We start from the raw sequence: 27,612 nt of genomic DNA, 5'->3' as shown, positions 1-27,612 counted from the left end.
ATTAATCGCTAGAGGGCCAAAAATTGCAGACTGCAGCTTTAAATAAAAAGGAAGTTAATATTGAGTGTTACATTTTAGAAACAATGTTGCCAGTTTCTTCATCTGTTTTTGTTCCTCCAACAAAAAGTATTCCGAACAAAGCTACAGTTAGAACCGTTGCGCAACAGGTCTATGAACAACACTGTGGAATTTGTTTTCAGAATGATTCAGTGTTTTTTTCCCCAGCTTTTCAGTTGAGTAAGTGATTCAATGACTCAATCATAATGGATCCTGAACCTGTTTTTTTTTCTTTTTTCTAATGAATTGGTTGAATCAATGATTCAACTTGCAATGATCAATGATACAATGCCCTAAAAGTATGTACTCTTTTTGTGACAAAAATTATATACTTTTGAGTGTAGCAGAAAGCTTTGCCACTTAGTTATGTGCATTCTGTCATTGTATAAACTGCCCTGTCAATCATTTTGTCACAGTTAATATCCTCTGCATTTAGTTTCAGTTAATTTCCTTCTGTATTGGAGAAATGAAGTATCACGTTGATCTAACAATAGCAGGTCTTTCATACTGAGAACTCTCCTCATATGTTTGCATAGTGATGCATTTAAAAGTTAATGACCAAACATTTGTAAACATTCACTGTTGTTGCAGATGAAATATAGCACAGATAACATTAAAGGTGCCCTAGAATCAAAAATTGAATTTACCTTGGCATAGTTGAATAACAAGAGTTCAGTACATGGAAATGACATACAGTGAGTCTCAAACTCCATTGTTTCCTCCTTCTTATATAAATCTCATTTGTTTAAAAGACCTCCAAAAAATAGGTGAATCTCAACATAACACCGACTGTTACGTAACAGTCGGGATCATTAATATGTACGCCCCCAATATTTGCATATGCCAGCCCATGTTCAAGGCGTTTCACAAGGGCAGCCAGTATTAACGTCTGCATCTGTACACAGCTGAATCATCAGACTAGGTAAGCAAGCAAGGACAATAGCGAAAAATGGCAGATGGAGCAATAATAACTGACATGATCCATGATAACATGATATTTTTAGTGATATTTGTAAATTGTCTTTCTAAATGTTTCGTTAGCATGTTGCTAATGTACTGTTAAATGTGGTTAAAGTTACCATCGTTTCTTACTGTATTCACAGAGACGAGAGCCATCGCTATTTTCATTTTTAAACACTTGCAGTCTGTATAATTCATAAACACAACTTCATTCTTTATAAATCTCTCCAACAGTGTGTAATGTTAGCTTTAGCCACGAAGCACAGCCTCAAACTCATTCAGAATCAAATGTAAACATCCAAATAAATACTAAACTAAACTTTTGAGCTGAAACTTCACAGACAGATTCAGGGGACACCTTAGACTTATATTACATCTTTTAAAAAGACGTTCTACGGCACCTTTAAATAAATATTTTTTTCAGCAGGTTAGATATTGGTTATTAATCACGCAAACCCCTTTGTCAAAACCTCTCTACCTCTAAACTTGCGTATCCGCCATGTTTTTAGTTTTTTAACACTTTTTATTTGTGTTTGTAATTCTAATCGAATCCATGGTCAATGTGCAAATGGTTGTGGGCAATATTAGCCATTAGAGTGTGCTTGGATCTGCATTTTGAATTATCACCAGAAATAGTAAATGTGAAAGGGTATGCGAATTGGGATGCAGTATCAGTTTCGTTCATTTGTTATTGATCATTTCGTTCATTATTCATTGTTAAATAAATCAATGTTGTGAAGGAATCTGTTGAATGAATGATTTAACAACACAGTCATAAAGAACGGCCCCTTGTCGCTACCTACAGGCGTAAGATGTAACCAGCGAAAAGATTCACTTGAAAATACCTGTCCCTGTTGAAAAAAACAGCAAAACAGCATATGCTGGTTAGGTATGTTTTGAAGCATGGAAGCTGGTTTGAGCCGGTTTATGCTCAGGACCAGCTTAGGACCAGAACTTGACCATGCTTCAAAACACATAAGCTGTTTTTTTCAACAGGGGACGTCAGCGACAGTTAGTTAGTTTGGAAGAAACAGAAAAGACTGTAATAGGCTAATAAAAACAGTGAAACGTTCTACTTATGTTAGACATTCTTGGAATCAGATTCAAGGACTATGTTGTATAAATAATGGTATTATCATCTGATAACATTATGGTATTGCCACACAACAGACATCCCAATTACTAGCAGTCATGTGACGATACACAAAGCAACTTGCAATATAGTTTTTTTCTGTTTTATTTTGGACTTTATTATCAAATCTATATCACAATTACAGCTGCCTGTTTTAAATACTTCACAAAGCTTAGCTAGCCACATTTTAACCAGCTTGCCAAGCGCTAAGGAATTTCTCATAACCTGTCTCTTGTTTCTTTCACTCCCCTTCCTGTAATGCGTTGGCAATAAGTAGTTTACAAGCAGGTCATTCTAATAAAGTAATTTAAATTCTTTCAAGACAGTGTCAGTGGTAAAGTACGGGTGAAACATTAGAGCTAACGTCCAGTGTGGGCTCTCACGTATGTAGGTTACAGTTGGTGAACCTACACACGGTGGGCGAACCGTCAATAACCACCTACCCGCGGTTCACAACGTGAGTTGCAGCGATCGGGCCCTCCCTCGCAGTGACGCATACAGAAACGACCAAGGAAATCCCCAAGTGAGAGTTACGACAGACTCTCACCGCCGTAGATAGTAGGCAACTTCCGACTCGCGTTGAACACGGCGTACAAATCGACATAGAAACCAAATACGTGTAAACTGTGTCCACGCTCCGGACAAATACAAGGTATGGGATACGTTTCGTTGTTTTAAATACATGTTTCATCTACAACATAATGTAATGTAAGAGTAAGCTTTGTTGTTGACAGGCGTTAACATACTCAAGCTCATCCGGTGCATGCGAACAGTTTCTCCGTCAGTTGTGTGTATACAAGGTGTATATGTAATCCGACTGTTTGTGTTTATTACTAATATTGATGGCTAGATTTCATTATTTAGGGGCTACTAGGTTGATCGCTTCATGTTGCCGTTTTTTTTTACCCTCCCCAGGTGTGGTAAACACAGCTTTGGAATCAGTTTAGGTGGATTGAGAAACATTCGTCGCCGTCGCGGAAGTGCACAGCCAACCAACGACTTGCTGTCGTTTTTTTATGAATACACCGACCGAAGTACAACAGCAGGAGGTCATGTACGGCATGGCAGAGATGCCCGATCTCATACCACCGACAGGTGCTTTACAACCCAGTCCAGTACTCCCGTACGACCACGGACAGGCAGGGCGAAACAGACCAGACCTCCTGTCCGCCCCACGAAGAATGCAGCGAGCCCCCAAACTCGGACAGATCGGGCGGTCTACGAGAGGTGGGTGTGATATTAGGCAGTGTTTTTATGTTAGCTTGACATGTAGTTATTTAGATTTTTTTTTTTTTTTTTTTTAAATCTTTGACCCAAGACCAAAATTTCTAAATCAAGTTTTGTTTTTAAAATGGTCCACAGAGCCTTCTCAGCACTGCACATTTATGATGTTTTTCTTATTTAATTGAGCTGAATGAATTCCCTCAACTGGGCGTGTCAAATAAGGGAAAACATCCAAAATAAGCAGTGCTTGGGAGTCTCCAGGAAAAGTTTGAAAGTCCATGTTCTAAATGTTACATTTCCTAAAGCTTTCCAGCTACATCCCTAAACTAAACTAACACAGCAACACCCTTGCAACTACACAAACTTCACTCAATGAGCTGCTTATAAAATTCAAACTTTTTAAATCTATTTTAAAATTCCAAACAAATGTTAGATCTTGCCAACTACGCCAAGATGTGAGATCATGTTTCCAAGTCAGAATTTTCAGATCTGATGCCAGATCCTGCCAGAAGATATCCATTTGTCTTGTATCCAAAACCTGTTAACAGCAAGTTTTGTCTGGTTCCCAAAACCAGTGTTTTTCTAGTACCCAAGAAGTTGAGTGAGAAAGCCAGGGAAGAACAGAAGGAGACGAAGTAATGATGATAAAAAAAGAGCAGAGTTTATTGAATAATCTTAGCTGCATATGTTTCAATGCGCAGACTTCATCTGACCAGTACAAATCCAACAAATGTTATGATACCAAAGCAAAAGCAATGGAAAATACTGCTTCACAACATCATCCTGTGACGTTAAAAACCTTGAAATGGAGACATTCTCTTATCTCTTACTCATGAAGATAAACATCCCTTGAAACCACACAATCTGACAGTGACATGAATGAATAATAACAAAATGATAAATGATGTCAATCAAATAATAATAGTAACAAAAGACAACAGAGGTGTATGCTTTCTTGAAGTAACACAGGTTGTTATTGAGAATCCTTAGATCCTTCACAAGTAACATGTTCCCATTTCTAGTAATTAAAAATAACTTTGTAGGGAAGTAATAATTGTGACTAATGGTAAATTCAAGTCATGACGGAAAAATCGTATTTATGAGTCAAATGCACATGATAGACACCACAAAGTCGTAATTATGAGAGGGAAAAAAAACTCCGGTTTTTCTTTAATCCCAGAGTTTCTGAGTTGGGTCCGTGTCAGTGAGAAACATGTCAGGCGCAATGAATGCAGCATCTGTAAAATTGTTAAAATGAATAAAATTAAAAAAACAATTTGTACGTAGAAAATACAATAGTATTGTACAATTACGATACAATATATAATGATTCAGAATACACAAAGCAAAACACACACCCGATGCATTCTTTATTCATCACTTCTGTGAATTTTATGTATACGTCGCTACCAAAGTGCACCTTACGACTTCCAAACTTGTAAATACAAACTTCCCAGGAGCACTTGAACCCACCGTAACTTGTGATATATTTACTTGTTTCCACTCTGTTGTCAAATGATACATTCCTTCTGTTGCCTTTACAGTGGTTATTGATGATGAGGACTTGGATGATATCATAAACAATAACAGAAGCTTCCCGGCATCTCAGAGAGTATCACCTGTTGCCTGAAGTGTGACGGACTGTGCCAAAGCTGTTAGGAGGCCAGCACACCAACAGCAGGCCTACACAATTTAATCGAACTAAAATCTCCCTCTCACATGTTCTCACTTGTCGTCACCTTTCACTGTACAGCTTTTAAGGCTTTCGCCACTTCAAGATCAAACAAGAGAACTGTGGACTTTTCTTCCTGTTCACTTTATGCTTGCTCATCACTTAACTGATGTTGTGCTTCTGTAGCACTGAATGATCCTGTCTGGTGTCCTCTGTGTTGGATGTTTCATTTTTGAGGTGAAGATCTTGATGATCTCTAATGCAACAGGGCTATATTTATTAAATTTGCACTTTACTCCAGAATAAGAAAGCTAACCTCTGCAGGTTGGATTACTCATCTCCCAAAGAGGACATTTTCCTGTGAAACTGTTAACGTGTAACGCGCCATTTGGTAAGACCTGTGGTTAGCTCAGTAATCAGGGTCTACCTTGACATTCTTCTGAATGACATCAGTTCATTGTTTGGAGTTTTTTGTTTGGTCACTGTTTTTATGTGCCTGTTGATTTTAGTTTGAATTGAATCAAGTATGGTCTTAAATGCATACTGATTGAGATGAACAATCAAATCTTCTAAATTGATCTCATATGTTGGTCAAAGTACATTGCTCTTAAAAATGGCTTTGACTTCTAGATGTTTGCATGGAAATTAATGGATTTTTGTAAACTGTTTTAGGGAAGTGCGGTGTAATGGGAGTAATAAATAAAGTATGCATGAGTAACTTTATTACCATTGTTAATGTTTGGGTAGGGGTTTGTCTTTTTAATTAAAAAAATAATAATTTAAATTTCAGGACATTGCAGGCTGGCATGATCTTTTCTATTAGATTGAAATATTTTATTTCCAGGTTTCAATATAGATTTGTGTGTAATGCAGATTCACATTGGGAATGTCAATGTCCTTTTCAACCAAGCACACTTTATTGAAAATAAGCATGTAAAACAAATACATAAATGATATCTAACTAACACTGACATTATTAAGTAAAAGATATTCAGAAGGACTCATGGATGGTAAAAACACAAGCAATGAGTTAATGTGTTAAGCAAATGGGAAAAAAAAAAAAAAAAATCAAAACAATGTTCAAGATCCTGCTGTACCCTATGTAAAATACTGCAGTTACATGAAATTACATATGAGTGACTTAAATGAGTATTAAACATGTTAGCATTTCAGCTGCTGTTAGGATAAATACTCGAAAAAACAAAAGCAAATCTTAAAAATCTTCCTCCATTTTGGGCGACACCTGCTCACTGTGTTGGTTGTAGTGCTCCCTAGTGGACACTTTGGAAACACCAACATATTTGAGTCACTATCCAAGTTTCTCTTCTTTCACATAGAGAAAACAACCTAGTTGTTTACTTCATTGAAACACTGAGGTCTTCAAAGCAGGTTGTGAGTATTTTTACTGGCACTAGATTTCTACAGTCCTCCATGTCAAAAACTCCCAAAGCTTGTAAATGTATTATCTATTTTGTTTTTACTTTAACTTTTGGACAACTGGTTGCCCTTTTTATTATGGGACATTAGACAGTGTGTAAACTGCTTTCTTTCTCGGTTTCAGCAGTTTAACCTCATTTCCTTCAAGTTCATTATTCTGTTGAAGAAATTCTTCACCTTATGAAGTTGCTGCAGTGCAGTGTCTGTCCAGTGAGAGGCAGTCTTGGTCACACATACTCTTTGTTGCTGCTGCTGGCAGAGCGTGCAGAGTTACTTTTAGGATATTTTGACACTTGTTTACTTCGAGTGCAGGAGGCAGACAACATGGCTCCACCGAGAACATCAAGAAATGACCCAGCCCAAGCAATGAAAATAGCTGCTCCAAACTCAAACCTAATGTTAAAGAATAAAGAAGAAAAGGGAGACATTATGACAACGATAAATTATTTGAATGTGGTAAACTGATCTAGATTATTGTACATGAATGGGAAGTAGAGCTGGACGATTCCGGATGAATTGAGAATCACTTTTTTTTTTTTTTTTTTTAATTAAAATAGAGATCTCAATTCTGAATAGATGACGAATAAAAACAACATGTATTATATGCTAGAGGTTATGACAAAATGTTAATTGCTGCAGTTTAATTATAAAAATATTTAATTCATTTGATTTTTTTTTTAAGAAATCACTTTCAATGAATGATTCAATGACTCATAAATACTTCACTTGTTTCATTACTGGATGAATCAGCATTTCTGAACAAATCTCATGAATGAATGATTAAATTACAAAAACATTTTTTAACAGTTACCTGTCGCCACCTACTGGTGTAATGATGACTTATCTAGTAATTTTTAAAAGATGATTTACTATTATATATATATATATATATATATATATATATATATATATATACACGGTGTGTGTGTGTGTATATATATATATATATATATATATATATATATATATATATATATATATATATATATATTGTATATACACACACACACACACATATTATTAATCCGAATTGTGTAGATTTTTAGAACTCATTAACCTTTAGACCGATTTTCACATTTGTCTGAACAAAAACGAGTTCACTCTTTGACAGGTGAGTAGGTGGCGCTTATGGAACAGCAGAAAAATAGCGGTTTCCCAGGTTACCCGTGTGAACAAAGTATCATTGAGCTTAAAACTATACTTTTTTAGGCATTGTACTGAGGAATAAATAACAAGACTACAAGGACAACAGAGAAAGACAACAGAACTAGACAACAGTAAGGACAAATACGACAAACAGAGAACATGCACATCAACATGTACTAATTTATCTGAACAAGTACAAAGCACAAAGCAGTCGACTCATTTTTTTTTTATACCTCATATATTTACTATGCAATTGCATTAGGGTGTTTCTTATCCCTGTTCCTGGATTCTCCCCAACACTGCAGATTTTGGATGTTTCCATAATTGAAATACATCAACACTAGCAGAAGAGCTCCAAGAACTGGGTGTGTCGGAGAAGAGAGACATCCAAAATGTGTCTTTTTGGGTGACATCCAGGAACAGAGTTGGGACACTCTGCTCCAGAAATTGTGCAAAGTAAAATTCCTTGTGCTCACTTGGTGTTCACTGGAGTGAAGGGGTTGTAGAAGGCTCGGATCACATTGTGAGCAAACCACGAGCAGGCGACAACTGCGCAGAGGGCTGTAGGAACAAATAACAGAAATTGTTTCAAAGAAAAGACAGATCTTTCTTTCTTTGACAATATCTTCAAAGCATTTTCTGTGATGTTCACTGACCCCCAGACTGAGCCGAGACTGATGTTATATAAGAGAAGTTCAAAGATGTTTTGCTGTAAACAGTTAGTGTGAACAGACTGTCTCAGTATTCTCGCTCACATGTACACTCACCTCCCACTAGCAGTATGATGCCTCCTGTCACAGCCGTGCGAGACTTGCGAACTTTGTCATCGGCTCCGCAAGTGGTGCATTTCATGCCCATGCAGGCTACACCAAGACCGGCAATGGACACAATAATACCCACTATCATCAAAGCGCGGGTCGCTTGAAGATCACCTGCAGGAGACAGGTAGAGAAGGACAGAATATCAAACATACTATACTACTGTGAGCTTATACACTATAACTGGATGTTGAGATTTTAACAAATGTCAGTCATGCAAATGTCAGGAAATACCTGTCAAACAAATCAGTTCAATATTATAAATAATAATAATAACAACAACGTAATATTATAGGTTATTAATAAGTATTATAATTATTATTTATAATATTAAATACATAACAAAAATTAAATTAAACTGTACACAAATTGTAAGATTCTACTCCAAAACTGGATGCTGAGATCTTCACAACAAAGGAAATAGCTGTTAAATAAACCAGTTTAATATTATAAATAATACAAATAATGACAATAATAACTGAAATAAATTTTATTTTAGTAGCCTAAATGATTATTTAGTAAACATTATAAATAACAATACTAATGACAATAATAAAAACTTAATATTATACATTAATTATATTCAAAAAAATAATATTAAATAATTATTATTATTTATAATATTAAATCTAACAAAAAATGGCCAAACCATCAGTAAATAGCTGTTAAATAAATCAGTTTAATATTATAATAACAATAATAATGACAATTAACAACTTAACTTTTTCTTCAGTAAATTATTACTTTGTTAATATAATAATAATAATGACAATAATAACTTAATATTATACAACACATTATAAATATACTTCATATTAAATTATTATTATTTATAATATTAAATATAACAAAAATGGCCACACCACTAGAAAATATCTGTTAAATAAATCAGTGTAATATTATAAATAATAATAATAATGACATTGATAACTTAATATTATACAAAAAATTATAAAAAATACTTATTTAATATATTAAATTATTATTATTTATAATATCAAATATAACAAACCACCAGGAAATAGAATAAAATAAAATAATTTATATATTTTAATATTATATATAATATATATAATTCATATTAGGTTATGATTATTTATAGTATCAAATTATAACTAAATTAAATTATTGCTATGCAGTTGCTAAAGTGTTCAGTCATTTGTATGAAAGTATGAGCATTGGCAATGATGCTTGCACATCCAATATCTAATTAGCCACTGTCCATATATGGTTAAAAAGGATGCCAATGAAAAATGCCAGTATAAAATCTATCACTTATGCAATGCAGCTGAAGGTTTGAGCAAGAAGCCATTCCAACAAGAACCAGTCTGTGCCAGTGCATTCCTGTACACATGCACACAAAACCCACCAAGCGAAGAGGGGAGAAAAGAAAGTGTGAGGGGCAGGGGTGTAAACTGTAGTGAAGTGGAAGAATTATTCCTCTCCTTTATTCATTAAAACACAATAAGGCATCTCTTGCCAGGCACAGAAAACAGTCAGCTGTGGAATTTAGAGGGTCACCCTTAATCCTCCTGTTTTCTCTCTAGTTTTTTGCCTTTTGCTCCTCCCTCCATCCTAATTCAACCTGCTGTCAGGTGCAGTTCCAGCTGGTTTCAACTGGAAGTGTCCCGCAGCTTTCTCAGAAATGACCCCTGAGGTTCTGCACAGAGGCCCTCAGTAAATACATCAATTCAAGGAGCGAACCGCAAGAGCTAAATCACATTTATGGACAGTCTGTGTTAATCTGTAGAGTGTTTCTGCAAACTGGGACGTGAGGTTGTGGTTTCCCCTCCCAGTCCTTGGGGAATCCATGCAGGGAATGGAGAATGTTTCTGTAACAGCCCTAAACTGAAACACTCAACTGAATGAATAAACTCATAATTCATTACTGGTAGTTGTGTTAATAAAAATACTTTGGCAGCTATAGGAACAATGGGTTACGTTCCTCCAGGAGAAGCACAGGCTGTTTTCACCATGGCTACCTGTCCTGCCTGGTTACATTACAGGCATACAGTAGATTCAAACTCCCACTGACGAGGCCAGCATCCATTAATCAAGCACTGGCTGGGAATGGCACCAGTGTTTATTCGAGTGTGTGTGTGAAGAGTTGGAAACTATGGCTTGATATGCCAAAGAATTCCAATAAACACCTACAGTATAGATTTACACTATAGGGCATGCCCCTTGATCTGTTAGGAAATCAATATATGTTCTGACCACTGGAAATTTCTACACTTAAATTGATGTTTATTAATTTCCAATCACCTGGCTGATTTACACTTGGATCTTCAGCCTATTATAAGTAACATACAAAACAGATTAAAAATATACTAAATATAGGGAACATTAATACAGTAATAATTAAGGGAAAATTAATGTGTGTGTATAAAAGTCATGGAAACATTACTTTTACTTGTCAAAATAATGTAAGCAGTTTCAATTTTTTATGTTATACGATAAGAGATTCAACTCAATTTCTTAAAATTAGTTTAATATAATTTAAGTACAAATGACTTGTACAGACAAATTGAGTAAACTTTAAAAATTTGATCTGTGTTTTAACTATACTTGTGAGGACCAAATGTCCTCACTTATATTGTGAAATACTTTCACAACCCACTAGTGAGGACATCTGACTGGTCCTCACTAGTTATAAAGGCTTATAAATCAGCCAAAAGATGTTTTTATTGAGATCTATAGTGTTATTTAAGTCTATAGTGCACGTTTCTGTGATGGGTAGGTTTAGGGTTAGGTGATAAAATATAATTTACCTGATATAAAATCAATGGAAGTCTATACAATGTCCTCACTAAGATAGCCAAACAAACAAACAAACAAACAAACAAACAAACGTGTGTGTGTGTGTGTGTGTGTGTGTGTGTGTGAGAGAGAGAGAGAGAGAGAGAGAGAGAGAGAGAGAGAGAGAGACATGCGACAGATAGCCAGAGCCTATACAGAGAGACGGGTGGACGGACAAACAGACAGATGTAAAAATGTAGGATAACGTGGTTTAACTCACTGTCTAAGTGTAGAATGGAGTCGTAGATTTTGCACTGAAGCTGTCCGGTGCTCTGAAACGCGCAGGACATCCACAGTCCCTGGTAAGTAGCCACTGCCGTGATAATACTGTCCCCCACGTACGCGGACATCTTCCACTGCGGGAGGATGGTGCCCACGATCAGTCCAATGATGCCGACCAGAGAGAGACCAAATCCAAGCAACTGAACACCCGAGTTTGCCATTTTTTTCTGACTTGGCAATAAACTTGACTGACTCGGTGACCGCTGCCGCACCTGTTACTCTCTGAAGAACCTAAACTCAAACTAATGAATTTGAGAAAATGCAGGCTACTCAACTCTCCAAGACAAAAACTAGCAGTCACTCACTCACTCAGCTAGCGGTGTTTGTTTATACCTCGACACAGATGTCAACTACAGTCAAAGTGTTGCGTACAATGCAGTTGCCGAAGTGTATAGTCTCGAGGGATGAGCCTAATGAGGGGGTAACGGCTGGCTGGCGCGCGATGCCCGGTGTGCCATGCCTGTGGTGTCGTGACGTCACACCACATAGAATCACTCGCATCATCTTCACTTAATAAGTTTTAAAACTTTGTTACTACACAAAATATCGAGTAGCAAACTAGATGAAGTGTCTTTAATATGAAAGCCTGCTTCCGTAACATAAGAAACAACAACATCACTGTTTTCTGCAGAACTGTTATAGGCTGTATGAAATGAACTAATTTATTAAAAGCGCAATGTGTAAATTTTAGGAGGATCCTTGACAGAAATGCAATATAATATAGACCAGGTACAGTTGGCACAGGGGTACATTTGAAACACCTTAAATAACTGGCGTGCGCATCAAGACTGATCTGTGCTATTTGCTTCGCACATGCGTATTAGCGCCTCTTCGATCGTGGGAAATTTAAGTACATGAGCTTCTCCAGACAGAAGATATCGGCGAAAGTTTTTTTTTTTTTTTTCCTAAGGTAAATTTTTCACTTCACCACGTCCCTTCCACACTGAATAGCTTCTCATCCTTACATGACTGTTAAAGTTAACTTACATTTTCGTAAAACCTTAATCTGTGCTCCAGTCTATTGCAAGACTTTGTGTCATACAAGATCACCGTAAAATCTAGAGAAATGTTCGAGGTGGTCAGCGGGGTGCAGTTGAGACACAATGTACTAAAATCCTGTTGCGTCACATGCAGTTTAGTTGCAGATGTAAGATCACAAGTTAATAGATTTGATCTTTTTTATTATTGCTGTTTGCAGTTGTTCAATGTTTTTTAATGTTACTCAACTTTTCAACTATTACTATTAAAATGATTAACTGAAAATTAAATACTGTATCGCTGTTTGCCATTACTGTACAATGTTTTACAAATGATCTACTTTTAACTAAACAAATAATCAAATAAAATACTGAATGGAAATAAAAACTGTTGAATTCTAATTTTTAAAGGTATTTTACATTTGCAATGAATTATAGGCAGCTTTCCAGCATTATGGATGGGTGTCTCAACTGTAGCCGACCCTGACTGGGTACAGTTGGAACAAAAAATCTTCTTGTGTTTATGAGATAATTGTGGCAAATATGACATAATTATGGATGTTAATAGTTATTAATATTTTAGTAGACAAATAAAGGAAATGTCATATGAAAAATCACTTCTTTTCAGTCCCTAGTTTTGGTGTGGTAACGGAAAAAGCAAAAAAATGTACCAACTGTACCCTGTTTTCAGTGGTGTATAAGACCTTACATAATGAACCAATATGTTTTTATTACCTTAGAATGAGCCATTTCTATCACATACACCATGGGTCCCGGTAAAGATGGGATACAGCTACGGCCATTGGACATTTTAATATTTATTTATTTTATTTAATAACTGTATTTGCAGTATTGTAAGGGTAGGTTTAGGGTTGGGGGTAGGTGTAGTCCTTAATAAAATACAATCTGATAAGTAGCAAATTGATTTATTGTTATTTTATTATGAAATTTTGCCTGCTGTTGCTGTATCCCTTCTAGACACAACCGTGGGTCCCCTTACATGTTAAGTCGCCATTTTGCGCCGGCATGTTTCTACAGTAGCCCTAAATGGACAAACTGTAAAGCTGCTTTGAAATAATCTGTATTGTAGGCTATAAAGCGCTAGACTACAAAATTGTGAGAAAATGCATCAAAATCGCAAAATATCAAGTCGAAATTATGACAATTGTGATTCATCAAAGGTTTTTTTTCTTATATGGTGGAAAAGGGCTTAAAATAACACAAATTTTATTATAGTAATTTTAAGATATTTTAGGTAAAATATACATTAATAGCTTTAAATAAGCCTGCTTTGATAAATTCCAGATACCTTTCATTGTGATTTTTTTTTACTTATTGTTGCCTAAAAAAGGTTCACATGTAGGCTTAATATTTAAAACAGTTGCTATTGCCTAATCAGTCTCTGAACCCCCAACTTAGATCTTTTTTCCCTTTCATGAGGCACGTTTGTCACGTCTAACCACTCCATCAGGTGACCTCTGCACTTCCAGTGAAAGGGGAAAACAGGGCCTGGAACACTGTCAACTATTGTCTGCAGTGCAGAGTTGGCGCCAATGTTACAATTATCTCACCAAGGTAAAGAAGAAATATCTATAACCTGAGAGAAAACAGGGCAGAAGCAATAATGCTATTGAGGAAATGCTTTCACTAAAGAAAATGTCTGTGTGACACCCTGACACCATAGATATGGAGTTTTTGATGGTTGTGTGAAGGTTTTTAAAAGTAACTATAAGATATGAGATAGAGTTTTGTTATCAGAATTCTCAGAGCAGATGATGTGTAGGAGAGGGGGAATAACAGTTGGAAGATAGGAGGATCGTATTTGCTTCAGTAACATCTTGAAATTAGCACACACTACCCCAGTCACCCATGGAAACGTGATTTATCTGTCACCCTATTGGCCAGTTCTTGAGCACTATACGCCCAGTAGCCTTGACACACACACACACGTTTTTTCGAAGCTTCTGTCCCCACCTAGTTCCAGCAAACAGACAACATTCAGTAAAGGGGGGAACAGACAGTGCTAAATCAGCCCGAAGAAGAACAGAAACCCCCTTCATAGCTTCTCTTCTGGCTGGCTCCAGGCTTTTTTTTTTTTTTTGAAGATCATAGTGAAAAAAACAGTGATTAAACTGGTGTAAGCTTCCTTAGAAGCCCACTGAACCGTTAGCAATAAAACACACAGGCTTCTGGTTTCCCCTCAAAAGCAGTGACTCGGCTAATGAGCTTTTCTGATTTCATTATTTCTTACCTCTTTCTTTTACTTCTTATGCAACTGGTGTCTTCACAGAAATGTAGGTACAGGCCAAACTGATGTAATCTAGGAATTCAATGGGGTTTTTTTTCCAACTGATAATTGCTGTTTAAATAAATGCAACTGAAAATAACGAACAATTTACACAAAGGCTGATTAACCCTTGATGCATGAATTATTAAATCATGTTTCTTTTTGCTTCAAAACAAGTATAATATTCATTTTGAATGTTTTTGAAATAAATCTCTTCACCAAGGCTTCATCTGTTTGATCAAAAATACAGTAAACTGTGAAATATTATTAAAATGTAAAATATGTTTCCTATTGTAATACAGGTGGTGGTCATATAATTAGAATATCGTGAAAAAGTTCATTTTTTTTATTGTAAATTATTTAAAAAAATGAAACTTTCATTTATACTAGATTCCCTATATGTAAAGTAAAACATTTCAAAAGTTTTTTTTTTTTTTTTTAATTTTGATGATTAGAGCGTACAGCTCATGAAAGTCCAAAATCCAGTATCTCAAAATATTAGAATATTTACATTTGAGTTTCATTAAATGACCATCCCTACAGTATAAATTTCGGATATCTCTTGTTCTTTGAAACCACACTAATGGGGAAGACTGCTGACTTGGCAATGGTCCAGGAGACAATCATTGACACCCTCCACAAAGAGAGTAAGTCACAGATGGTCATTACTGAATGTGGTGGCTGTTTACAGAGTGATGTATCAAAGCATATTAAATGCAAAGTTGACTAGAAGGAAGAAATTGGGTAGGCAAAGGTGCACAAGCAACAGGGATGACCACAAGCTTGAGAATACTGTCAAGTAAAGCCGATTCAAACACTTGGGAGAGCTTCACAATGAGTAGAATGAAGCCGGAGTCAGCGCATCAAGAGCCACCACACTCGGACATCTTCAGGAAAAGGACTACCAAGCCACTTCTGAAACAGAAACAATGTCAGAAGCATCTTACCAGGGCTAAGGAGAAAAAGAACTGGACAGTGAACAGTGGTCAAAAGTCCTCTTTTCAGATAAAAGTAAATTTTGCATTTCATGTTGAAATCATGGTCCCAGAGTCTGAAGGAAGACTGGAGAGACACAGAATCCAAGCTGCTTGAAGTCTAGTGGGAAGTTTCTGAAGTTAGTAATGATTTGAGGGGCTGTGACGTCTGCTGGTGTTGTGTTATATAAAGTGCAAAGTCAATGCAGCCATCTTCCAGGAGATTTTGGAGCACTTTATGCTTCCATCTGCTGACAAGCTTTATGGAGATGCTGATTTCCTTTTCCAGCAGGACTTTAGCAGCTGCCCACAGTGCAAAAACCACTTCCAAGTGGTTTGCTGACCATGATATTACTGTGCTTTATTGGCCAGCCAACATGCCTGACCCCTGAATCTATGGGATATTTTCAAGAGAAAGATGAGAAACAGTCGATCCAACAATATACAGATGATCTGAAGGCTCACAGTGCCACAGGCTGATCACTTCCATGCCACACTTCACTGATGCTGTAATTTGTGCTAGGAGCAAGTCATTTGCTGTAATATGTGCTGCCGACCAAGTATTGAGTGTACAAATGAACATACTTTAAAGAACTTGAACTTTTCTGTTTTGAAAATCCATTTTTTGATTGATCTTAGGAAATATTCTAATATTTTGGACTTTCATGTGCTGTACGCTCTAATCAAAATTAAAAAAAAAAAAAAAAAAAAACTTTTGAAATGTTTTACTTTACATGTAGGGAATCTAGAATATATGAAAGTTTAATTTTTAAAAATAATTTACAATAAAAAAATTAACTTTTTCATGATATTCTAATTATATGACCAGCACCTGTATACATATTTTAATCCGCGATTTTTGGCCCTCTAGCGGTTAATAAACAGAACTGCACACGTCTTGCAGAGGAACATTCTATGTATGTCTATGGCGAGTCACGCAGTTACTGTGATACTCTGCAGCAGGTCCTACCAGTCTGGTCTGAAATAGTCCGAATATAAACACTTATTATAAGTGTACCATAATGATTCAGGATAAGACAAAAACACAGTTTGGAAAATGGATTCATGTTGTATATTCTCATTATATATTTTTTGTAAATTTTTAACACAAAAAAAGTTGCGGACTGCAGCTTTAAAATGTAATTTATTCCTAGCATTGTTTGAGAAGCATACACACTCTTGTCAGTTTAAATCCAGACTAAAAACACATCTCTTTAACCTGGCATACACATAACACATTATTGATTTCTTTTTTTAATTCAGTTTAAAGGGAGGGTATAATGCTATTTCATGCATTCTGACTTATTTACACTGTTAAAGAGTTGGATTCTCATGCTAAACGTGGCCAAAGTTTCAAAACACGAGTTGGACGTATGACGGAGATTTCCTGTGCCAAAAATACTCTTCCAAATCCCCATAAACATCTGACTCTTTTTTTCGAGTATGTGCCTGTGTTACGCCATTATGATCGGTTCTCCTTGTAAGAGCACTTCTCCCAGAATGTGTACACGCACACGTCGACCAGAGCAAGAGAGCAAGAGCACGCTGGGTCCAGCGCAGCCCTTCAGAAACAAAGCCATTTGTGCTACGCTGGCCAGAGCAAAGAAGGCGGAGTTTTCAAAAATTTTAGCGGGAGTTCTAGCCATTTGATTGTTGTTCCACCTTTCGGTCAGCAGCAAAATATGTATATGTCCTGTGCTAAGAAGTGAGCGTTAGGACTCGCCCTGCTAGTAAGAAGAAGAGGCTGTGGGTGCATGAAACTCTCAGGTCCAGAGAACAGTTTAGAGAATTCAGGCTTGCGAAGGAGCTCCGTTTCTATTGGCTGCGCGGGTAATCGTCACAGAGTGCAGCGGCAAAAGTTGAACTATTTTGAACTTTGACTGCGTGTGCACTTTGGTCGACGCAGCAACGAACTGTCCTCGCGTGGCGCAAGCCATTGAAATAAATGGGTTTTATAGCGCAGCGCATTCCGCGTCCTGTGTGAAAGAGCCATTCGGCTTTACCGAACTCATCGGCAGCGCTGCACAGGACTTTACGAAGTCACCAAACAAGTCTGTTTTTGGTTGTCAGGGCAAGACAACCCTGTTCAGCTTTCAAAAGAACCCAGCATTAAGGGAACAGTGGATGGAGTTTGTTTTTCCGTTTTTCCGGGGCAGCAACGGAGTTGCGCAAGTGTCTTTGTTTGTTCCGTGCATTTCGGCGATGATTTTATAAATGGCCCAGTTCAACGCCGGTTTTGCAGATCGTCTAAAGCTGAAAGATGGCACGGTCCCAGCGATAAAGGTTCGTGGTCATGAGTTGGAACCGCAGGCGGTGAGTAAAAGTGCTTCAAAACATGTCTGTGTGTTGGCTATCAGCGTGTAAGAGCACATAAAGTAAATATGGATGTATAGTTAATTTATCAAGGGATCATGCGATGTATGGTGTGTGTTTAAATACATTTGTTTAGTTGACCACTATAGGTGTCTGTTTGTTTATTGTAAACCATTCAAAACAACAATAAACAAAGAGTGGGAAAATATGCTGAAATAAATTAATTATTTCATAGTAAACCTAAGGGCCTCTCACACAGAACGCACTTCTCCATTCTAATGCGCTACTTTTCCATTGTTTCAATGTAAACACGCACTAGTCTGACGTGCAAATCCGTCCCGCTTGCATCCTTTGCAGTCTCGCGCATGACATGGCTTTCTAAAAACGCTCCGCTCACACAACACGCCTCCTGGCGCTCGGCTGTTTTCAGAAAGACTTGGTACAGCGTATGTATATTTTATAAATATGATAAAATGGAACCAGGAACACCTACCATAATATCCGATGTACTTGTTACATCATAAGAAGAATGGCATCTACGCTAATATTAGTGTCTCTGTTAATCCCGAGTCAGCCGGATCTGGGCCGTATCCAGATCAGATGGAGGACCTGCACCTAGATACGACCACAACGCAGCCCTGAAGTGTCACTAGGGACTATGTCTACTAGACAATCCTCTGTGAAGGCCTCATCGACACAACAGCCATCGGCACAGATCCTCAGCAAAACCCGTCTCCATACCGGCATGACGAACACGATCTTCAACCAGATGCAATTAGATTAATTATTTTGAATGCTCCAAGATTGGCTCCGCTCCCAATCTGATTTTAACAACGGAACTAAATCAACACTGAACTGACTCAAGCTAAACAATGACACCATTTTCTTCTAGAGCTGCTGTACAGCCCTAACAAACTTTGTTGCATAATTTTCCTGCTTTGAAAGAATCTGTACTGTAAAAAGCGCTATATAGTTTTCAGTGTGACATGATCCTTCAGAAATTTAATATGCTGATTTGCTGCTCAAGAAACATTTCTGATTATTATCAATATTGAAAACAGTCGTGCTGCTTCGTGATGAAATCAATTTTTGAGCAAGTACATAACCAGCCACTGTTCAAAACTATCTCATTATCTTAGCTCGATTCACAAGGGTAAGCTTGTAATAATGTTTTATAATAAGAGCGACATGGTGGATTTCCGCAGGAAATTTGAGCATGCAGCCATTCGTCTGTGCGTCATTACATCACGTCCGTAAACAGAAAGGAAGGAGTCCAGGCTAATCGGTTTTATCACGTGAGGACGCAGCTGGTCATTTATAGCCTTTTCTCACAGCAGCTGAAATAATTAAACGTATCAATTTGAAGGCAGATTGTAATCCAGAAAGGTCCAAATGACAATCATCAGTGACAACTGGAGATTCACCCGTAGTCAAAAGCAAAAGACTTGGACTGTGGAGTGGATACAGAAATTGAAATCTACAGGTAATGCTAATATACACATAGTCACAACAATGTTAACAACAATTTGAGACCAAAGTATAACAGTAATAATAATTTGCACGGTTTAGCATGATCCGAGCTAAGCGATCGTTAGATTTAATAATCATTGGCAGCGCGGTTTATTGTAGGCCTAATGCCTTTTTTCCTCAGTTGGTCAGAATTAAAGTGGCAGACATGTTACTTGTTCAGATGATATTTTCCATTGAAAATTCTTATATTGGTCATACTTTCAAGACGTAGAAGTACAGTATCCACACCGGTGCAGTGACTGACAGCAAACATTAGATTCATCCGCGCTGACGAGCTGTGCCGAGGCACAACGCACGTACAGATAACTGTTCCGCATATGACTGCAATTGCAGGTTTCAAACGAGATGGCGACAAAGAGGAAAAATCGCTAAACACATTTTGTCTTCAGAAATGTCTACAGTGCACCAAGACCAGACACTTGCACCAGGAAAAAAAAACTTTAATTTTCATTTTGTTAACTTTAAATTCCATGACTCAGTAAAAGAAATATAATGACTTTAATTTCATGCTACAGTAAATGATCCAGGACTTGATTTGGACTTGAAAAATATTAGCATACTTGCATAAAATTAGCTAGCAACATACACGTTATTTAATGTTAACCTAATGAAAGCTACTGTAAACCACTGTTTTTTATTTATTTATTTTTTTAAATTTGTACTAAACATGATGTTACAGAGTTTTAAATCTCACTTTAACTCATAATTATCCAAGAGTAAGTAGTTCATGTTTTCAGAAATGGAAAACAATGTTAGTTAATATATGAAATAAATGTGTGTGTGTGTGTGTGTGTGTGTGTGTGTGTGTGTGCTGGATGAAAGAAAGAGGTGGGCCAGCCAACTATCAGGTAATGTTGTTTAGAATCAACTGGGCATCAGTTCATTAACTTTACCGTGGCTAGACAGGCTGTTAGCAGACTTCATTTCCTAATGGCTCAATGACAAGTCAGAGACAGGACGGATTTAACAAACCACTGCTGGCAGACAGAAAAGAGCTGCACACAATGAGAGAAATATTGTCTTTCAGATTATTCTCAATGCATGTGATTATAATTTTTAAGATTTAATTTCAAATGATATGTTTTCAAAATGAACAACAAATAAATGACAAAAAAACAATGAAATAAAAAAGGCAACAATTTACACTCTTTCTGTTTTATGAACACTGGATTAATTAAAAAAAAAAAATAGAAAACAGACTATTCAGACTATGCCAAGAATAATAAAAAACAAAACAAAACAGATATTCTTAAAGGTATATTAAATATAATGACTTAATACAGTATGTAATAATTAACAAGAGCACAAAATGAATGATTATAAGCTAGAATTTGAAAATAAATATATTGAAACATGTATATCATCAACAAAATATCATGGAAACATTAATTTAGGAAGGAAGGAAAAAAGGAAAAAAGGAAGGAAGAAAGAAAGAAAGAAAGAAAGAACAAATGAAAAAAGAAAGAAAGAAAGAAAGAAAGAAAGAAAGAAAGAAAAGGACAGGCAGAAGGAAGGACAAAAAGAAAGAAAGAAAGAAAGAAAGAAAGAAAGAAAGAAAGAAATGATTCTCTGGTGCCCCCTTGAGTCAGTCCACACAAACATCAGTCTTGCTGTGTTGTGTGTTCAGAAAAGGAGTGTGGTTGTTGTTTAAGGGATGTGCTCATGGAAAAGGTTGGTCAGGAGTGTAGTTGAAACTGGCATCCAAAAACATGGCCAGTGTGCCCAGAGTGGTAATGATGACAAAGAGCCAAAGGAAGAGACGATCCAAAACCACAGCAATGTACTGCCAGTCATCTGTCATCTACATGCACACACATCAAACACAGAAACAATGGGATATGTTTATCTCACTGACACAGGAGGATGTGTATTGTCAATTTATGAATAATCATGAGGATCAGGGACAGACAAAGAGGAAGAGCCTTAGATAAAGGTTTCTTTGTGTTTCTGTAAGTATGTGTGGAAAAAGAGAGGCGGAAGGTGAGTGAGAATGTGTGTGGTTTCTGTCTGCATGGAGTGTGAGTGTTCATAGACTCACAGTATCGTCCACATCCTGTTTCTTCAACTGATCAGCCATGTAAGTGATAGCGGCGATTGCAGATTTGAGATTCGGGGGCAGAATCAGACAATAGTTGTCACTGTTTGAAAACCTCTGCAACTTCACAGTGCTCTCATTATGACTAAAAACACAGAAATAAAAGAAGGATTAACCCTAAACAAAGGTTCATAAGTGTATTAACAAAACACAAATAGTCATATAGTGTTTCCATATGGATTATTAAAACGTATCACAATTATCAGCAAAAGGTGCTTATAAATTGAGTTACATTGCTCACAATTCTTAAAGAGGACCTATTATGCCCTTTTACAAAGTCTTGATTTTGTTTTTGGGCTCTACTAGTATAGGTTTTCATGGTTTCATGGTACTGCGAGTTTCAGCTCACTACTAACTCAACCAGACCCTGCCCCTTTATTTTGCGTATGCCTTGGGCGGCAATTATTTAAATGAGGAATATTGTGATGTGTTCGTTCCTGGAAGAAAACTCAAGACTGCTATGGAGGAAGTTCAGAAACAGTGCACACTGATATAGAGAACAACTCCCTTTGTAGTGATTTTATGCTTTATAACTCTGTAGACCTTTTTCATGCTCAAACAGCAACATTACACACTAAATATAGTTGAACATGTAAAAAGTATAATAGGTCCTCTTTACAATTTATATTGTAACAATTATCACTAAAAAGTGCTTATAAATTGTTATATTGCTCACAATTCCTTAACTTTCACTCAGATTTCAATTTACTCAATGCTGAAAGAAAAAAAAAATATTGGTGACTAGGAGGTACTTGGCCTAAAAAGTTTGAGAATCACTGGAACTGCATATATGTTTAATGTGCTGTATGTCCCTGTCTCTCCCTTTTATCCTGAAAAATAAGTCCTGTTCCATGGCCCGACTAGTCTGTAAGTGACAGCGACACACTCTGAAACACCAGGGCAACATATGATGTTTTATTAACAAAATTCGTGAGGAGCAGGTGCACATAATTTATCACAGGTGGAAGCATTCAGCTAATCAACCAACGGAGGTATATATACTGCAGACTTACCTCCGTTCGATTGACAGTTTATCAGCATCCCTCCACCACCCCATTTCCTCACTTCTAAATTCTATCTCTCATAACCACATCCGGGGCGAGTACTCTGGGTTCAGGCCAAAACTCATCACGCCAAATACGCATTACTTTTCTCTATCTAATTATATGTTTATGTGAACTCGTGAATTAGGCCCTGTTTATACCTGGTATTAAGATATGTTTTGGTCAATCGGATCCGATCCGTTTACACCTGGTGAGAGAACATTGTGCTTATCACATTTTTAATCTTCAAAACAAACGTAGGTCTTCAGCCAAAAAAGATTAAATCCCGTCTGGCTGGTGCGCTTCCCATAATGTTTAGGTGTTAGGTCAGAAAGCAAAGAGTAGGCAATCTTTTTTGGCTCTTTGAACGTATTCGATCACACGAGTGTCTACACTACAAAAGCAATCTGGTCAAATACGTTTTCGACTACCTCTGGAAGTGGTCGAAAGTGGACAACCTCAAAGCATTTTAGATCCTGTTTACATCTGTATTTAGCGGCGTCCACTTAAACGCTTCTTAAAGGGTTAGTTCACCCAAAAATGAAATTTCTGCCATTAATTACTCACCTTGATGTTGTTCCACACCCGTAAGACCTTCGTTCATCTTCAGAACACAAATTAAGACATTTTTAATGAAATATGAGAGGTTTTTTATCCCCCATAGAAAGCAATGTAATTACAGTCATTCAAGGTCCAGAAAGGTAGTAAAGACATTGTTAAAATAGTCAACGTGACTACAGTGGTTCAACCTGTGCACAAAAACAAAACAAAAATAATGACTTTATTCAACAATATCTTCTCTTCAGTGTCATTCACCTACATTGTTTACGTTCAGCGTTTCCAGGTTTTACTTCCGAACACCAGCTCAGTATTGGCCGAAGCTGTTCATGTGAGCAGCACGACGCATGCGTGTGATGCTGATGCAGGAGCCAGTCAATAATGAGCCGGCGTTCTGACATAGAACCTGGAAGTGCTGAACAAAAAGTATTCTCATCACTTCATAACATTAAGGTTGAACCACTGTAGTCTATTTTAACAATGTCTTCACTACTTTTCTGGACCTTGAATGTGGTAATTACGTTGCTTCCTATGGGAGATAAAAAACCTTTTTGATTTCATCAAAAATATCTTAATTTGTGTTCCGAAGATGAACAAAGGTCTTACGGGTGTGGAGCGACATCAGGGTGAGTAATTAATGACAGAATTTTCATTTTTAGGTGAACCAGTTGTAAACAGAGCCTTAGAGAGCAGTTCTCATTTAAAATGATTTACTGCAGCTGTTGAATTGTTACATTTTCAGAACAGCAATGACATTCAAAACTTGCCATCATAATTCTATGAGAAAATCACCTGATCACTGAAATTGTGCGCTTGTTGAAGAGAAGTTTGCTGTTACTTAAAGGTATTATCTGCAGTATAAACCACGCAGGACACCAAATGTAATATTTTATGGTAATAAATGACGAAGTATGAGAAATAGTAATTAGTATGTGTCACTAATAATTTATAGCATTATGCGGTAATGTAGTTCTGCATATGCCGTGTTGTACAGTAGCATGAATGCATTGTAGAGGTCGGTATTGTGTTGCTCTGTGCTATAGTGGGAATGAGTCTGTCATACAGTGCAGAATGAATGAGAGCTGTGCTGTGTCTGGGACTGACCTCTCCTCTCTCACATTCCCATTCTTTCAAGGGTGAGTTTTTTCCAACAGGGATTATATAGAGAGCACCACACGTCCGGCACATGACATGCATGGTCAATGAGATGCATACGGGTATAGCGCTTGTTTCCACATACTATTCTGTCTGTATATGTGGTGTACGTGCTCAGCTTCCTATGCCGTATACACACACACCCCTAATATATAAAGACACATACTAACATGATTATCTACACAGACCCACTCATATACACAGACCTTCAGGCAACATAATCCATATAAATTCAACACAGATTAAAATTCCACACTGTTCCACCAAAGTACTCTTCCACCTGTTTTTTCAGACAGTTGAATATACATATCAATGAATACACAAGAGCAACAAGCTAACTACACCTTTTACCAAGCATTTTAGGCAGTTTACAAATTCATTTGACTCTGGTGAGACATGCATTATTTGTGGAGCATGTTTTTGCATTCAAAAACAGCCAGGAATGGAAAAAATATGATAAAATATTTCTCAAATAACTACTACAACTAGTTGACCACTGGTGAACATGATTTCACCAAATAGAACATGTTCTGAATCAACATTCTTATTGATTCTGGAACAACATTCCAATCAACCAATCAGAGTTGAGAGATAGGTTTACAGTTAAATGTCAAGTCTAGGCTTAACACAAGGGTTAGGGGCTTCTATATCAGTGTTATTCACCCATCATTTCCCTCTGATTTTAGGGATAAGTTATGGGTAGGATTAGGTTTAGGGCTATGGATAGGGTCAGGACTATGTTTTGGACAAGAATGTTGTTCCTGGATCAACAGAAGATGGCAAAATCATGGCAACCTTGACCACTCTGACCCGACCCATGTTATGAGGAAATATTTTGAGGCCTCATGGCCTACGTGACTGTGATTACAAGGGTCAAATGTATCTGAGAAGTTAGCTTGGCCACTAAGCATATATTGCTTAGTCTGGGATTTTTTCCAGTAGACAACAGGTGGCTGTGAAATGCATAAGACCATTATTAAAAGGTGTGAAATAAATATGTCACTTGGAGGCTTCTTGCCTCTGGGGAGTGTTTTATTTTGCCTATGAGAAAGGGTTGGCCATCAATTGGCAGAATTTTACAATTAGGGAGAAAGGCAAAAGATGTAGATTAGTTGGCAGTCGGTCACCCTTACAAAGAGAACAAGATAGCCAATTAATGAAGTAACTGGGGAGTACTTGGGAGATTCCAGGAAGAGAAAGGGAGAAGAGCATCTGCAAATGAGATCATTGGTTAAAACTGTCGTGACTCGTGAGATGACCAGATGAACAGCTGACATCTCACTTTGTTGCTTGTCAATAAAGTTAAAACTCCTGTGACCTGGAAGTTTGACTCTGAGAGTTTTCTTTGAGACCAGAACTGAAGGAACATCGAATTTGCCATGAAAGTTGCAGGTCTCTTTTATGCAGTATATTTGCATCATGGACACAAGTACCACCTTGATTACCAGGGGCAGCTGTTTGTCACTTTATGACAATATTTTCATTAATTGAAAAAAAAACTGAAATAAGATTCTTTCTTTGAATGAAAAAAAGAAATCAGCTTTTTCTGCCAGAATAATCTGGGGCAGACATGGCCTAATGGTTAGAGAGTCATACTGGTATCCTGAAGGTTGAAGGATTGATTCTCAATACTGGCAGGAATGACTGAGGTGCCCTTGAGCAAGGCACCTAACCCCCGATCGTTCCCCTGGAGCCATAGCAAAATGGCTGCCCACTGCAGTGAGTGTGTTCACTAATCACTACACCTAATGTGTGTGTACTAACTTGGATGGGTTAAACGCAGAGGACAAATTCCAAGTATGGGTTACCATTACCATACTTGGCATTCACTTTTTTCACTTTTTCACTTTCAGAAAATCAAATATAAATATTAGACAAAAACTGGAAAATGTGGAAAACTTGAAATGTTGCCTTGGATTCTAACTGAAATAATTAAGTTGAAGTTAAAGTACTAAACTTACTAAAACTAAAACTGAAATATAGTTGTAAGCATAAGCTAAGGCGCCAAGCACCACAGAGGCAGAACGAGGAGCTAAAAATGAAGGCAATGAGTATCAGACCAACTGCAAAAAAAATGATTTTAAGCAAAATGGTTGAAAGCCCATAAATACACTCTCTTGTATATAATGCTCATTACTTTTGTCTGGAGATGATCTGGTTTGATTTTTGGTCTAGGAGGAGTTTGAAAAAGTAGCTTTTTTCTGTAAAATTCGAATAATCTTGAGCCAAGGAATCAGAGAAAAAGAAATTAGTTTCTAGCCCTTTGTTCATAAGTTATTAGAATAAAAGTGAGTGCAAACTTGAACAGTTGGGGGTGCTAGTGGGATTGAGTTAGAGACTCCAAAATTTCACAACTTTTTACCATAGAGTTTTATAGGCTGACATAGACTTGGGGAGCGTTAAAAGAGATTTTGAAGATTTACACAACATCAGGTATAATCACCATCAAATACAAAAACTCTACATTTACAAAATTCACATAGAATTACTCAAATTCTTCAACAAAATGTCATTTTCAATCCAGCACAACATTTTTTCTACAGTCCAAACCCCAGTTAGGAGGAGGAGGAGGAGAAGAAGAAGAAGAAGAAGAAGAAGAAGAAGAAGAAGAAGAAGAAGAAGAAGAAAGAAGAAGAAGAAGAAGAAAGAAGAAGAAGAAGAAGAAGAAGAAGAAGAAGAAGAAGACTAACAATTACATTAGGTGCCTACGCACTTTTGGTACTTGACCCCTAATTAAAAATAAAATAAAGCTAAACAGGGGAAAAAAATAATAAAAAGACAAAATTAAATAACATAAAATTACTACAACTTAAACAAAAAAAAAATTAATATATATATTCGTTTACACACATTTTTTTACTGATGTTTTTGACAAGAAGCAAAGAGAAGTGCATTTGCCACTCAGCTTGCAAAATATCACAATACAAATCAATGTTTTCAAAAGCAGTTACCTCCTAAAATTAGGCTGTATTGCTTTCATACCAGTTGCGAATCAGGTATTCAAACACCTGTTTTTAGGCAGGCCTGAGTTCATAACACATTTCTTCACACCAAGCAAACTCTGACATCAGACAGACTTGGGACCACACTTCAAGTCCTACTGACAAAACATCATTAGATTTAGCAAGAAATTTAGATTATTTAGGCCTTTGG

At 36.9% G+C, this 27,612-nt stretch overlaps 3 protein-coding genes across 5 annotated transcripts in view; 1 reads left to right on the top strand and 2 right to left on the bottom strand.

Moving 5' to 3' along the window:
* Positions 1-2,582: 2,582 nt before the first annotated feature.
* On the top strand, positions 2,583-5,768 carry si:dkey-112a7.4 (calcium/calmodulin-dependent protein kinase II inhibitor 2). 2 transcript variants are annotated; one of them, XR_007184297.1, is made up of 3 exons: positions 2,583-2,801; positions 3,065-3,376; positions 4,918-5,768. XR_007184297.1 is itself a non-coding variant. In XM_048185902.1 (3 exons), the coding sequence occupies exons 2-3, from the start codon at positions 3,166-3,168 to the stop codon at positions 5,001-5,003; spliced, it is 297 nt and encodes a 98-aa protein (XP_048041859.1). In that variant the 5' UTR covers positions 2,812-2,949; positions 3,065-3,165; the 3' UTR covers positions 5,004-5,768. The 2 variants fall into 2 exon arrangements, 1 of the variants encoding a protein (XP_048041859.1); XM_048185902.1 differs by lacking the exon at positions 2,583-2,801 and adding an exon at positions 2,812-2,949.
* cldn7a (claudin 7a) lies at positions 4,013-12,032 on the bottom strand. Of its 2 annotated transcripts, XR_007184296.1 has the most exons (5): positions 11,466-12,032; positions 8,396-8,560; positions 8,105-8,189; positions 6,660-6,875; positions 4,013-4,611 (listed from the first exon to the last, which is right to left on the bottom strand). XR_007184296.1 is itself a non-coding variant. In XM_048185901.1 (4 exons), the coding sequence occupies exons 1-4, from the start codon at positions 11,686-11,688 to the stop codon at positions 6,710-6,712; spliced, it is 639 nt and encodes a 212-aa protein (XP_048041858.1). In that variant the 5' UTR covers positions 11,689-12,028; the 3' UTR covers positions 5,941-6,709. The 2 variants fall into 2 exon arrangements, 1 of the variants encoding a protein (XP_048041858.1); XM_048185901.1 differs by lacking the exon at positions 4,013-4,611 and having other exon boundaries at positions 5,941-6,875; positions 11,466-12,028.
* An 8,001-nt stretch (positions 12,033-20,033) lies between these two features.
* Positions 20,034-27,612, bottom strand: part of chrnb1l (cholinergic receptor, nicotinic, beta 1 (muscle) like) — a 29,305-nt gene continuing 21,726 nt past the window's right edge. Inside the window, exons 10-11 of the mRNA XM_048185899.1 lie at positions 21,647-21,788; positions 20,034-21,409 (exon numbers count right to left, since the gene is read on the bottom strand). Coding sequence (XP_048041856.1) covers positions 21,269-21,409; positions 21,647-21,788 — 283 coding nt within the window. The 3' untranslated portion in view covers positions 20,034-21,268. The remainder of the gene's footprint in view (positions 21,410-21,646; positions 21,789-27,612) is intronic.

Source organism: Megalobrama amblycephala, linkage group LG3 (assembly GCF_018812025.1).
Source record: "Megalobrama amblycephala isolate DHTTF-2021 linkage group LG3, ASM1881202v1, whole genome shotgun sequence".
Lineage (NCBI taxonomy): Eukaryota > Metazoa > Chordata > Actinopteri > Cypriniformes > Xenocyprididae > Megalobrama > Megalobrama amblycephala.
Note: the sequence above shows the minus strand (reverse complement) of the source record. Positions and strands in the feature narration are given on the sequence as shown.